General features: G+C 35.6%; 1 protein-coding gene across 1 annotated transcript in view; it reads right to left on the bottom strand.

Annotated features, from left to right (window-relative positions):
* Positions 1–10,474: 10,474 nt before the first annotated feature.
* Positions 10,475–14,485, bottom strand: part of HEPH (hephaestin) — an 82,440-nt gene continuing 78,429 nt past the window's right edge. Inside the window, exon 16 of the mRNA XM_037511656.2 lies at positions 10,475–12,901. Coding sequence (XP_037367553.1) covers positions 12,669–12,901 — 233 coding nt within the window. The 3' untranslated portion in view covers positions 10,475–12,668. The remainder of the gene's footprint in view (positions 12,902–14,485) is intronic.

A 14,485-nucleotide genomic window follows, 5' to 3' on the forward strand; every position in this document is an offset into this window, starting at 1 on the left:
AGTAACTCTAAATGTAAATGGACTAAACTCTTCAATAAAAAGACACAGAGTCGCAGGCTGGAATAAGAAGCAAAACCCAACCTTTTTCTGTCTCCAGGAAACACATTTAGCTACAAAGGATAAAAATAGACTCAAAGTTAAAGGATGTAAAACAATCCAACAAGCAAATGGACCAAAAAAGAGAGCAGGAACAGCTATACTTATATCAGATAAAACAGAATTCAAGCTCAAAAAGGTAAAAAGAGACCCCAACGGTCACTACATTATGATCAAGGGGACAATACCTCAAGAAGAAATAACACTCATTAACATATACTCTCCAAACAAAGGAGCACCAAAATATATCAGACAACTATTATCATCTTTGAAATAAACATCAGATAAAACATACACATAGTGGGAGACTTCAACTCACCACCATCAACAATGGATAGATCAACGAGACAAAAAATAAGTAAAGACACTAAAGCTCTAAATAAGTATCTAGAATGCTTGTGCTTAACAGACATCTATAGAACACCAAACCCAAAAAAATCTGAGTACACATTTTTCTCAAGAGCACACAGGTCATTCTCCAGGATTGATCACATATTGGGACACAAGACAAACATCAATAGATACCCCAAGACTGAAATCATACCTACTCTCACCACTGCTTTTCAATATAACACTGGAAGTCCTAGCCAGAGTAATAAGACAAGAGAAAGACATACAAGGAATACAAATATGAAAGGAAGAAGTCAAACTATCAATATTTGCACATGATATGATAATATACATAGAGAACCCCCAAAATTCCACAGAAAAACTAATTGAACTAATTAATCCATTTAGTAAAGTGGCAGGATACAAAATCAACACGCAAAAATGTGTAGCCTTCCTATACACAAACAATAAACCTGAAGAAGAATTCAAAAAAAAAAAAAAAACATCCATTTTATATCGAAACAAAAAAAAAATCAAATACTTGGGAATAACTCTAACAAAAGAGGTAAAGGATCTATACAAAGAAAACTATAAAACACTGTTAAAAGAAATACAATAAGCCACAAAGAAATCGAAAGACATCCCCTGCTAATGGATTGGAAGAATTAACATTATTAAAATGGCCATCGTACAAAAAGCAATATACAGATTCAATGCTATTCCAATAAAAATTTCAATGTCATTCTTCAAAGAAATAGAACAATTATTGATGAAATTCACATGGATCCCACAAAAACCCCGAATAGCCAAAGATCTCCTGAAAAAAAAAAAAAAGAAGAAGGGAATGGAGGCACCACACTCCCAGGCTTCAAACTATACTACAATGCCATAATCATCAAAACTGCATGGTATCGGAACAAGAACAGACACACAGTCCAATGGAATTGGATAGAAAATCCAGAAATAAACCCACAGATTTATGGTAAACTAATCTTTGACAAAGGAGCAAAGAACATGCATTGGAGCAAAGAATGTTTGTTAAATAAATGGTGCTGGGAAATCTGGGTCGCTACATGCAAAAGAAAAAAGCTCAACTACTACCTCACACCATGCACAAAAATCAACTCAAAATGGATGAAAAAAACTAGACATAAGACCTGAAACCATAAAATACATAGAAGGAAATATAGGCGAAACACTACATGACATGCACATCAAAGACATCTTTACAGACACATAACCCAAAGCAGTGATAGTGAAGGCAAAGATAAACAGCTGGGACTACATCAAATTAAAGAGCTTCTGCACAGCAAAAGAGACAGTAACAAAAGCAAAGAGAAGCCCCACCGACTGGAAGAACATTTTTGCACACAACACTAATGATAAAGGACTGATCACAAAAATCTGCAAAGAGCTGATGAGACTCAACAAAAACAAAGAAAATAATCCAGTCAAAAAATGGGCAGAAGAGCTAAAAATTAACTTCTCTGAAGAGGAAATGCAAATGGCCAACAGGCATATGAAAAAATGTTCAACATCACTTGTAATCAGGGAAGTGCAAATCAAAACTACAATGAGATACCATCTTACATCAGTGAGAATGACACGTATTAAAAAAAAAACTAGCAACAACAAATATTGGCGAAGTTCTGCAGAAAGAAGAACTCTCCTGCATTGCTGGTGGGAGTGCAAACTGGTCCAACCACTATGGAGTGTTGAGTAGAGATTTCTGGACCTACCAAATATAGAGCTTCCTATGATCCAGCCATTCCACTCCTAGGTATTTACCCAAATGACACAGAAACAGTAATTCCAACAGGCACCTGCATGCCTATGTTTATAGCAGCACTATTTACAATATCTAAGCTGTGGAAACTACCCAAATGCCCAAAAATAGATGACTGGATCAAGAAGATATGGTAAATATACACAATGGAATATTACTCAGCAATCTAAAAAGATAAACACATGCAGTTTGCAGCAACATGGATGGAACTGGAAGAGATCATGCTCAGCAAAATAAGTCAGAAAGAAAAAGAAAAATACCGGATGGTCTCACTCATAGCAGGAATTTAGAAAACCTAAATAAGAGACCAGGAAAAAGACTAGTCAATGCAAAGCAATAATCAAAATCAACAAGCAACTATAAACCAGAGACACATTATGGGGGGGATTAGGGAGGGGCAGGGAGAGGAAGAACTAGAGTCAAAATAAGGGGGGGGTGTACAAAATTGTATGGGAAATATAACCAAAATGAAAATGCATACATTGTACAAAGATGAAAAATGATGTAAGAATTATATAAAATAAAATATTAAAACATATAAATAAATAAAATGTTCCATGTGTACTGGAAAACAAAGTATATTCATTCATTTTAAAATGGAATAAATATCCAATAAATCCATCTGATCTGAATACTTCATTTAAGACCTTTATTCCTTTTTAAGCTTCAGTCTGGATGATCTATCCCTTTTTGGTAATGGTGTGTTGAAATCTCTAACAATAAATGTATTTTGTTGATACATTGTTTTAGTTCTGATAATAGTTGCTTTATAAACCTGTGTACTCTTATATTTGGATCATACATATTGATAAGAATGATATCTTCTTGTGAGTTGTTCCCTTGATAATTATATAGTGACTTCTATATTTCATTCATTCTATAAGTTTGCAATATTCTCCTGTATTATTTTAATAGATTTTATATTTATATTTATTTTTCTTCCTTTTTGGTAAGTCCAAACATTCATAAGTTTCCAGAAATTGTCATTTCTATTTATTTCCTTTAATATGGGTCATTCTCACATATGTGATATGATATCTCATTGTGGTTTTGCTTTGCATTTACTTGATAGGTGATGATGATAATGATATTTTCATGTGCCTATTGACCATCTGCATGTCTTCTATGGAGAAGTGTCTATTTAGCTCTCTGTCCATTTTTTGAATGGGTTGTTTTTGTTGAGTTGTATGAGCTGTTTGTATGTCTTTTATATCTGTCTCTTGATAGATGTGTTATGTGTAAATATTTCCCCCCCATTCAGTAAAATGTCTCTTCATTTTACTTATAATATATTCTGCTTTGCAGAAGTTATTTTTTTTTTCATTTGATGTAGTTCCCATTATTTATAATCTCTTTTGTTTTCCTTACTACTGGGGACAAATCCACAAAGACATCTCTGAGGTTTATGTCATGGACTGTTTTGTGTATGTTTTCTTCTCTACATATTATGGGTTTAGGTCATAAATCCAAGTCTCTTATCCATTTTGAGTTGATTTTCATGTATGGTATGAGAAAGTAGTGTAGTTTCAGTGATTTGCATGCAGCAGTCCAATTTTACAACACTGTTTATTGAAGATAGTTTCCTTGTTCCAGTAAATATTCCTTGCTTTCTTACTATAATAATTTGATGAATTTCGTCATGGTATAATTTGACTCCTTTTTATAATTTGTTTGTATATATTTGCTGTCAGTTTACCTTTTTGATTACCATGAATCTACATAAAATTTTTAATTGTTATAGCAACCTGTTTTAACTGGAAAACATAGAACTTTGATAATTGCCAGAAACTTCACATTTTTACTTGTCTTCCTCTCACATTGCATGTTTTTGACTTTATAATATACATATGCAATATTGTGTATTCAATAACAATTTATTACATAAATACTTATTAATATGTTTTAACCTTTAATATGTGGATCATGGTTGCCCAGGTCCCTGCTCCTGCAACCCAGGCTTGTTGGGAGACGTGCAGGGACCCTCACTGAGGTGAATGTCCCTCACTGAGTAATCAGAAACCAGGCGCCTGGACATGGGAGCAGGGTGCAAAAGGCGCCATTTCTGCGGACACTGAACTTGTCTACAGGCCACATCCTGGACCTGAGGGCTTTGGAACTGGGACCCGGGGCATGAAATTCGGAGTGTGGGATCCCCACGATGGTGGGGCACAAGGCAGACACAGCACCCCAAAGCCGTTGAGGCTTTCTCCACCATTCCCAATCTGTTCTCCTGTCCCACGAGGTAAATACAAACAAAACTATAAAACACTGTTAAAAGAAATAGAAGACACAAAGAAATGGAAAGACATCCCCTGCTCATGGATTGGAAGAATTAACATTATTAAAATGGCCATCCTACCAAAAGCAATATACAAATTCAGTGCTATTCCAATCAAAATTTCAATGTCATTTCTCAAAGAAATAGAACAATTATTGATGAAATTCATATGGAATCACCAAAAACCCCAATAGCTAAAGCTCTCCTGAGGGGAAAAAAAAAAAAAAAAAAAAGAAGGGAATGGAGGCATCACACGCCCAGACCTCAAAATATACTACAAATCAATAATCATCAAAACTGCATGGTTTTGGATCAAGAACAGACCCACAGACCAATGGAATCAAATAGAAAATCCAGAAATAAACCCACAGATATATGGTGAACTAATCTTTGATAAAGGAGCAAAGAATATGCATTGGAGCAAAGAAAGTGTGTTCAGTAAATGGTGCTGCGAAATCTGGGTCGCTACTTGCAAAAGAATGAAGCCTGACTACTACCTCATACCACGCACAAAAACCAACTCAAATGGATTAAAGAACTAGAAATAAGACCTGAAACCATAAAATACATAGAAGGAAATATAGGCGAAACACTACATGATATGCACATCAAAGACATCTTTACAGACACATCACCCAAAGCAGTGATAGTGAAGGCAAAGATAAACAGCTGGGACTACATCAAATTAAAGAGCTTCTGTACAGCTGAAGAGACAATAACAAAACAAAGAGAAACCCCACCAACTGGGAGAACATTTTTGCACACAAAACTAATGATAAAGGACCGATCACAGAAATCTACAAAGAGCTGATGAGACTCAACAAAAACAAAGACACTATTCCAGTCAAAAAATGAGCAGAGTTGCTAAAAAGAAACTTCTCTGAAGAGTAAATGCAAATGGCCAACAGACATATGAGAAAATGTTCAACATCACTTGTAATCAGGAAAATGCAAATCAAAACTTCCATGAGATACCATCTTACACCAGTGAGAATGGCACATTAAAAAAAAAAAAAAAAAAAACTAGCAACAACAAATGCTGGCGAGGTTGTGATGAAAAAGGAACTCTCCTGCACTGCTGGTGGGAGTGCAAACTGGTCCAACCACAATGGAGAGCTGTGTGGAGATTTCTTGACGTACTAATCATAGAGTTTCCATATGATCCAGCAATTCCACTCCTAGGTATTTACCCAAAGGACACTAAAACATAATCCCAAAGGGCACCTGCACCTCTGTTTATAGCAGCAGTATTTACAACAGCTAAGCTTTGGATACAACACAAATGCCCAAAAGTAGATGACTGGATCAAGATGTGGTACATATACACCATGGAACATTACTCAGCATTCAAAAAAGATAAACACATGCAATTTGCAGCAACATGGATGGAGCTGGAAGGGATCATGCTCAGCAAAATAAGCGAGAAATAAAAAAGAAAAATACTGGATGGTCTCACTCATAGCCGGAATCTAGAAAACTTAAATAAGGGACCAGGAAAAAGAATAACTGTAAGAAAGAAAATGTCAAAATCAACAAACAACTATGAACCAGAGACACTCTATGGGGGTGTGGGGCGGGGAAAAGAGGGCTTGGGATTAAAATAAGGGGTTGTAATTGTATGGGGAATATAAAAATAAAATTTAAATAAAACAGTGAAAAAATATGTTTTAACCTTTAAATTAGATTTAGTGTTTTATACATTAAAGATTCTGATTCTGACTATATTTAAATTTACACTCTAATGCTTATTCATATATTTCTACAATATTGATAACCATTATTTTGTTTCAGATGAATACAACCTTTTTACACTCCTTGTAAAGCAAGTCTTCTGGTGATGTATTATTTCAGTTATTGTTTGGGAAAGTCCTAATCTCTCCTTTACTTCTGAGGTACAACATTACTTATTATATATACTTGATTGATTTTTCTTTTTTATATTTTAAATATTTAATCCCTCTCCCACGGACTTCCAAGTTCCTGCCAAAAAATTAAAAGATAGTCTCATGGAGGCCCCCATGTATATGACAAGTCACTTTTTATTTGTTGGTTTCAAAATTCTTTCTTTGAATCTGATATCTGACAATTTAATTATAATGGTCTTTATTTAGTCATTTTATGCTTTAACCTATTTCGTTTATCCAAATTCATGGATCTGGATAGCTATATCTCTCTCCATGTTTGGAAAAATTCCATCCATTATTGCTTTAAATTAATTTTCTGTCATTTTTTTGGTCGCCTCTCCCTTGAGTATATCCTTTAAATTGGTTTAGAATTTTTAGTCTTAAATCATACTGCTTACTTCAATTTTCCTTTTTGTTTCTCGGTTCAAGTGTTCTGTCTTCAAGTTCACAGATTCTTTATTATGTCAATTCCCCTTGGCATTCAGAAGAGTTTTGGTACCTATGCTCCAAAAGATACTACTTTCCAAAACACAAACCTGCAGGCTCAACAAAGGATAGAAAGACTTATATTATGTCTCTCTCTCCAAAACCCCCTCACTCCACTGAGTGTTCTCTGTTTCAATTACAGTCATATTCTCCATGAGGCCACAGGGACCATCAAAAACCAAATTCAGAGTCCCCACCTGGACTGGTGAGAAAACAAGCCCATTCAGGAGGAATGTCAGTGTGACCAGAGACCTCATGACCTTCTGAATTAATGTGTTGACCTCCATCCAGACCAACAGAGGTCTTATGAGTGTCTTCAAGAACCTGAGAGTCTCCACCCAGACTAGCAAGACTTTGGACCCCATTGGGGAGAGAGCCAGAGTGTGGAGAAGCCTGCAGGTATCTGCCAGAACCTGCCCAGACCAACAGAGATCTCATGATTTCTGCAAGACTCCACCAGTGCCTGTGCAGATTGGTGAGGCTCTGGGCCTATGTTGGGGAGGGTTCCCTGAGCAAATAGTACATTATAGGAGAGAACAAATCCCCAAAACTGCAAGTCATAGATATTGTAGCCATGTTCTCCAATCAGGTGCAGAGTTTAGAATTGAAATTAATTTAGAAAAATAAATGATTATCCTTAGAAATTCATGTCAGTGAACTGAAGGCAGAAAATGAACCTCTAAGTAAGATAAAAATAGGGATTCATCATTTCAAGAGAGAAATGTAGGAGATGAAAGACTAAGCAGAAAGTCCTGGAAGTAGAATAGATCAAAGAACCCAGGTAGATAAGCAAAGAGAGAAATGAAGTTAAAAAAAAATGAAGAATCACCAGAGAACAATCCAAATCCATGTGAAAATAAAACATAAGAATAATGTAAATACCAGAGGGGAGAGAGAGAGAGAGAGAGAGAGAGAGAGAGAGAGAGAGAGAGAGAGAGATGTAAAATATATTTAAAGAAAATTCCCCAAACATAGAAAAATGAATGAATGTACAAATGCAGGAAGCTAAAAGAACCCCAGCATATCTAGAAAAAACAAGATAGTCAGCAAGACATATGATAGTAAAATTTCAAAAAAATTCACAACAAAGTAAGAATACTAAAACTGGCAAGGGAGAGGAAGCAGATAACATATAAAGTTACCTGATCAGGCTAACATCATACCTGAAAAACACTGCAAATGAGCAAAGAATGGAATGACATGTTCCAAATACTTAAGAGAAAAACTGCCAGGCAAGAATACTCTATCCAGCAAGACTCTCCTTCAGATAGAAGGGGAGAATAAAGGTCCTTTCAAAAATAGGAAGCTCTAGAAGTTTGCAAACACTAAATGACCCCACAAATAAATATTGAAAAAAGCTTACATGATGAAACTAAAGAAAAGGAATATACACAAAGAGCTAAATAAGGAAATAGATTAACCCACAAAAATTAAGAATAAAATGTGAAAAAATCACTTTAAACACAAATTGACTGAATTCCCTAATTTAAAGAGTGTCTCTGGATGGATTAGGAAACATAATCCAAACTTCTGTTGTCTCTAGGAGACATACCCAACTCCAAAAACAAACATAGGCTAAAAGCAAAGCAACTCACCAAGAAGAAAACTCAAATAAATAGAATAAAATAATGAAAGTGAAGAAATCATAACAGATGTTGCAGAGATTCAGAGGATAATTCGAGAGACCTATGAGCATCTAGATGGGAACAAATTTAATAAACTAGAAGACATGGACAAATCCTTAGAATTACACAATAATCTGAGACTGAATAGGGAAGAATAGAAAACCTAAACAAACCTATCACAAGCAAAGAAATTAAAGTAGTAGGGTCTTCCCAGTGACATAGCGGGTTGAGCACAGCTCTGTGAAGCTGTCCGCAGCCTCTGCAGAACTGGTTCAATTCCTGGCCAGCCAGGGAGATACCCACATGGCACAGCAGACCTCTCCTGTCTCATCCACTGCTCCCATCAGCAGTGTTTTCGGTCCATCTGCCTGCTCTGCTCCCCGCTCTGTTCCTGGTGAATTCTCTCACCCTCTGCTTGTTATGCATCCCACTCTCTCTCTGGTGAATTCTCTCACCCTCCCATGCCTCTGACCTTTACCCGAGCTCTTTTATGCAAAAGATAAATAAATCTTAAATAAAAGAAATTGAAGCAGTAACCAAAACTCTCCAGAAAAACAAGAATCCAGGATCAGATGTCGTCACACATGAATTCCACTAATGTTCAAAGAGGTACTAATGCCTATATTGCTCAAACTCATGCAAAAAAAAATAAAATAAAAAGGAGGAATATTTCAAAATACTTTTAATGAGGCCAACATTACTTTAAAAACAAAACCAAACAAAGGTGACAACAACAAAAAATTACAGATCAATCTCCCTAATGAACACAGATGCAAAAATACTTAATAACATTCCAGCAAACCTAATCCAACAGCACATTAAAAAGATCATACACCATGGCCAAATAAAAATCATACCAGGAAAACAAGGATGGTACAACATCCAAAAATCATTCAATGTAATTCACCACATCAACAATAAAAAAGATAAAACCATATGACCATATCAATTGATGCTGAGGTAGTGTTCGATAAGATCCAACATCCATTTATGTTGAAAACCCTTGAAAAATTGGGAATAAACATAGCATCCCTTAATATACTAAAAGCCATTTCCAATAAATCCACAGCTAATATCATTCTCAATGATGGAAAACTGAAAATTTTTCTACTAAGATCTGGCACAAATCATGGATCCACTTTCACCATTGCTATTCAAGGGAGAATTGGAGTTTCTAGCTAGAGCAATTAGACAAGAGAAATATATAAAAGAAATCCAAATTGGGAAAGAAGAAGTATAGCTATGATAATTTGCAGATTACATGATAACATACATAGAAAACCCTCATGATTCCACAGGAAAAAAAAAATGGAAACAGTTTAGCAAAGTGGCAGGGTATAAAATCAAAACACATAACTCAGTTGCCTTATAATACACAATACACAAACAATGAGAAAGAAGAAGAAGATATTAAGAACGTGATCCTATTTACAATTAGACCCAAAAAAATTGAATACTTAGGAGTAAACCTAACAAAGGAGGTAAAAGATCTCTACAAAGAAAACTGTAAGACATTCTTGAAAGAAATATTAGAAGACACAAAGAAATGGAAATATATTCCCTTCTAATGGATGGAAGAATTAACATTGTCAAAAAGGTCATTCTACTCAAAGAAATATACAAGTTCACTGCAATCCCATTAAAAATATCAGTGGATTATTTCAAAGATTTGGAACAAATGCTATTGAAATTCATATGGTATCACAAGAGACCCTGAAGAGCAAAAACAATTTTGTCAAAGAACTAGAATGGGGATATCACAATTTTAGCTCTCAAAATATAAAGTCACAATAATTAAAAGAGCTTGGTACTGAAACAAAAATAGACACACGGACCAATTATATAGAATTGAGAGCCAAGAAATAAACCTACATATATATATATATATATATATATATATATATATATATATGGATAGCTAATATATGACAAAGGAGCCAAAATAATAGCTTAGAAGAAGGATAGCCTCTCCAATAAATGGTGCTGGGAAAATTGGACAGCTGCATGCAATAGAATAAAACTAGATAACAAAATCACACCATATACCAAAATCAACTGAAAATGGATGAAAGACTTGGATGTAAAACCTGAAACCATAAAATACACAGAAGAAAACATAAGCAAAACATTTAATTCCTTAAGCTTTAGTAATGCCATTTGGGATTCGTTCCCAATATCAAGGAAAACAAAAGACAACATAAACAGCTGGGGCTGCTGCTAAAAGCTTATGTACAGTGAAAGAAATCATAACTAACATGAAAATATGTCCTACTGAATGGGAGAAAATATATGCATACCATACATTTTACAAAGGACTGATATAAAATAACTCATAAAACTCCACTAAAACAGAACAATTCACTCAATCAAAAAATGGTCAAAAGTACCTATGGCAAAAGAAACATTCAAATGGGTCTCCCTGGAGGCTCAGGGCATTAAGCACAGCACTTTGAAGTTATCCACAGCCACTGCAGCATGAGTTTGATCCCCAGCTGGCCAGGGAGCTACCCACATGGCTCAGCAGACCTCACCTGCCTTGCCCGCTGCTCCCCCCAGCAGTGTATTTCAGTCAGTCTGCCTGTTCTGTTCCCTACTCTGTCTTTGGTGAATCATCTCACCCTTGCACCTCTGGCCTGTACCCCAGTTCTGGTATGCATAAATAAAATTAAGAAGTCTTAAAAATTAAAAAAAAAGAAAAATCAAATGACCAACAGGTGCCTGAAAAATGTTCACAATAACTTATTAGAGAAATGCAAATCAAGGCCACAATGAGATATCTTCTCACACCTGTGAGAATGGTCCATATCAAAAAGACCAGAAACTAGTGTTACGGGAATGTAGAGAAAAGGGAACCCTGCTTCTGGGAAAGCAAACTGGCCCAGCCCCTTATGGAAAACAGTATGGAGATGTCTCATAACATTAAACATGGATCTCCTATTTGACCTAGTAATTGCATTCCTAGGCATCTATCGAAAAGATTTAAAAACATTAATTTGAAAGGAAACTTGTTTATTGCAGCACTATTTATAGCTAAACTATGGCGACAACCTAAGTGATCCAGATCAGATGAATGGACCAAGAAAACGTGGTATATATACACAATGGAATACAACACAGTGATCAAAAAAGTTAAACTCATGCAATTTTCAACAACATGGATGGAGCTTCGAAGGATAATGCTAAGTGAATAAGTCAGAAGGAGAACGATAAATACTGGATAGTATCACTAATATGTGGAATATAAAGCAAAGTAATAGTTGGAAGTTGTAAAACTAGTATTTCATAGCTGACTACAGAACTGAAGCACTAAGGTGTGGAGGGGGTAGGAGAGGGGGAAGAACAAAGAAGGAAGAAAGCACAATGGTCTATGTTGGAGCAATATGGGTTAATTGGTGGTGGGTGCACTATGCTGATAATACCTGATGGGGGTACCTCAGTTAAAAAAAATACATAAATTATAGAAAGAACACACCGAGCTTATACTTAGTGTTGTAACAAATACTTTCATATACAAGATATTCAGTATGAAACATGGAGAAAACACTCAAAATGCTCTTCAATATGACTGTGCCAGAAATGTGGAGGACTGACTTACTGAAGAGCTTCTGACTCCATTGGTTGTAGGTCCCCTTGACAATGATATTGCATTCATCTGCTTTTCTAAAATTGTCCACCACCAAGAAGAATCAAAATACAATTTGGATCCTCAAATACCAATGCACTCATGATGCATGTATTTATTCTATACTTTAAATGTGAATTTTCTTTACAGCTCACTTAACTTAAGCTCAGAGTCAAACTGTTAAGCTCCTGGAAAGTAGTAGAAACCTAACCAATGAGCTATACATTTGGTATTTACTTTGTGAGAATAATCAGTTTCTAGGAATTTCAAACATTCTAACCATCAGTGGATATTATAATCTACCTATTGAATTTTGTCATATAGGATATTAGGGAATTTCTCTAGCACTAGGTGATTAAGTGGAACAAAGAAAAAGAGAAAAAAATAGCATTTGCATGTAAATAAATAGGTGAAGAAATACCCAGGCAAATTTAATGTCCTCCTCTGTTTCTACCACCCTGCCCTTTTGACAGTGGGGCCAGTTGCTAATGCACAGTCTGCTGGGAGTTCACTCCAGATGGGCAGTTCCGGGATCCAGCTGTTACTTCTTCAGGGACAGAAGTTTGAAGCTGTCATCTAGGATGGACCTCCTGTTGCGCCGTAGCTTTCTTTGTCGATGCTGGTACCAGACCACACCACCAAGAGCCACAGCAATGAGCAGGAGAATGATGCCCATGGCAATCAAAACAGAAGCCAGCGTCTCAATATCCTTCACAGGGATCTGCATGCCTAGCAAAGTCACATTGCCTTTTTCAATATCTCTTGATATTGTTGCTGAAATGGAACAAGAGGAAAATGAGCACCCTGAGATAACTCTAAAGGGGAACATTTGTCGTCTTCTGGAAGAGGAGGAATAAGTCCTTCCAAATAGGAAAGAGGAACTATCTCTGTCCCTCAAATGACCAGGTGATGAAAACAGATTTAGAGGTTACAGAGAATCAGAGTAACAAGATGTCACAGTTAAGAAGTTTGTAGGAGTTATTAAAGCACTGATCCTTCCATGGAAATAGCTAGAGTCAAAGTGGGGGATGCCTTGATATATAAAGGTCTATGATGTAGAAAAAAGAACTGGGTTTCGTTTACACGGTCCAGAGGGTAAAATTTGGAGCATCACGTGCAACTCCAGGAAACCATTTGACTTAAACATCTATATAATTTATCAATGCACACTTTGATCATTGGACCACGCCAATAGCTTGCCTGGTCTCTTGTTTCTTTGGGTCATGTTAAGACTGATGTAACATGAATCTTTTCAGGTGAGTATCTCATTGTCTCAGTTCTTGACTACAAACTTGATGTTTTATTAACATACAGATTAAAGCTCAGACTCAAAACAGTCATTCCAAATCTCACAATAAGGTTCTAAATTACCATTTGAGTCTTATTTACTATTTTTTGGCCATTGCAAATAATTCTTTATCCCCTGGATAGGTTATCATCATTAAGGCTTCCAAGACTTTCCCTTTACCTTGAACAGCCTTTTTCTTCCTTTGCATTTTTCATAACCCCATTTCAGATTTCTGTAAATCTTTCTTCAAAGCAGCTACAAAGTTAATCCTGTATTCCTTAAGTATCAGTACTGTTTGTCCTCCCACAATTTGCTTGTTTGGTCCAAGTGATTTAATCCTCCCTCACTTCTAGACTAGGTAAAATGGGGATAATGATCATACCTAATGAATAGGCTTACCACGAGGTTTAAGTGAATTCATATTTACAATATATAAAATATTGACCATAGTGGCTGGAAGATAAGCAAATACACAGTAATTGATAGTGATTTTTTTTCCTTTTTTTTTTCTTTTTTACAACATATAGTATCCAGAACTATAATTATTATTTCAGTGTCTCATTACATTTCCAAAAACAAATACTCTAGAAAGTAATGTTATATCTTACTTTTTTCAATATCCCTGGCATTTAGCACATGTTTGATAAATGTATACATAATTGAGTGAGAATGAAATGTAAAGAGTTTTAATGGAAGAAGGAAAACATCTGGTTCTGAGTTTACTTGCTACCACTTTACTCCTCTCATTACCTTGGATAAATAACTTTCCATTTCTCAGATTCTGATGAAGAAAATTACTGGGTTTTACTAGACCAACAGTTTTCAATGCAGAATTTTTTTTAACAAACAAGGCCTTATGAATATGCATGTATGTGGACACACATATGAATGTTTGTATACAGATATAAGCAAAGTGTATACATATACACATCCATATCTGTGTATCACACCACTCTCAACCTCACCTTATCTCTCCCCATCCCCTCCAGTACATACTCTTAAGACTTTTCTAAATATAGGTGAAAGAACATCCAGACTAAACTGGTGATCTTTACTGTTCCTCATAATTT

This window comes from Talpa occidentalis, unplaced genomic scaffold, assembly GCF_014898055.3.
Source record: "Talpa occidentalis isolate TD23 unplaced genomic scaffold, MPIMG_talOcc4v2.1 talOcc4.15, whole genome shotgun sequence".
Taxonomy (NCBI): domain Eukaryota; kingdom Metazoa; phylum Chordata; class Mammalia; order Eulipotyphla; family Talpidae; genus Talpa; species Talpa occidentalis.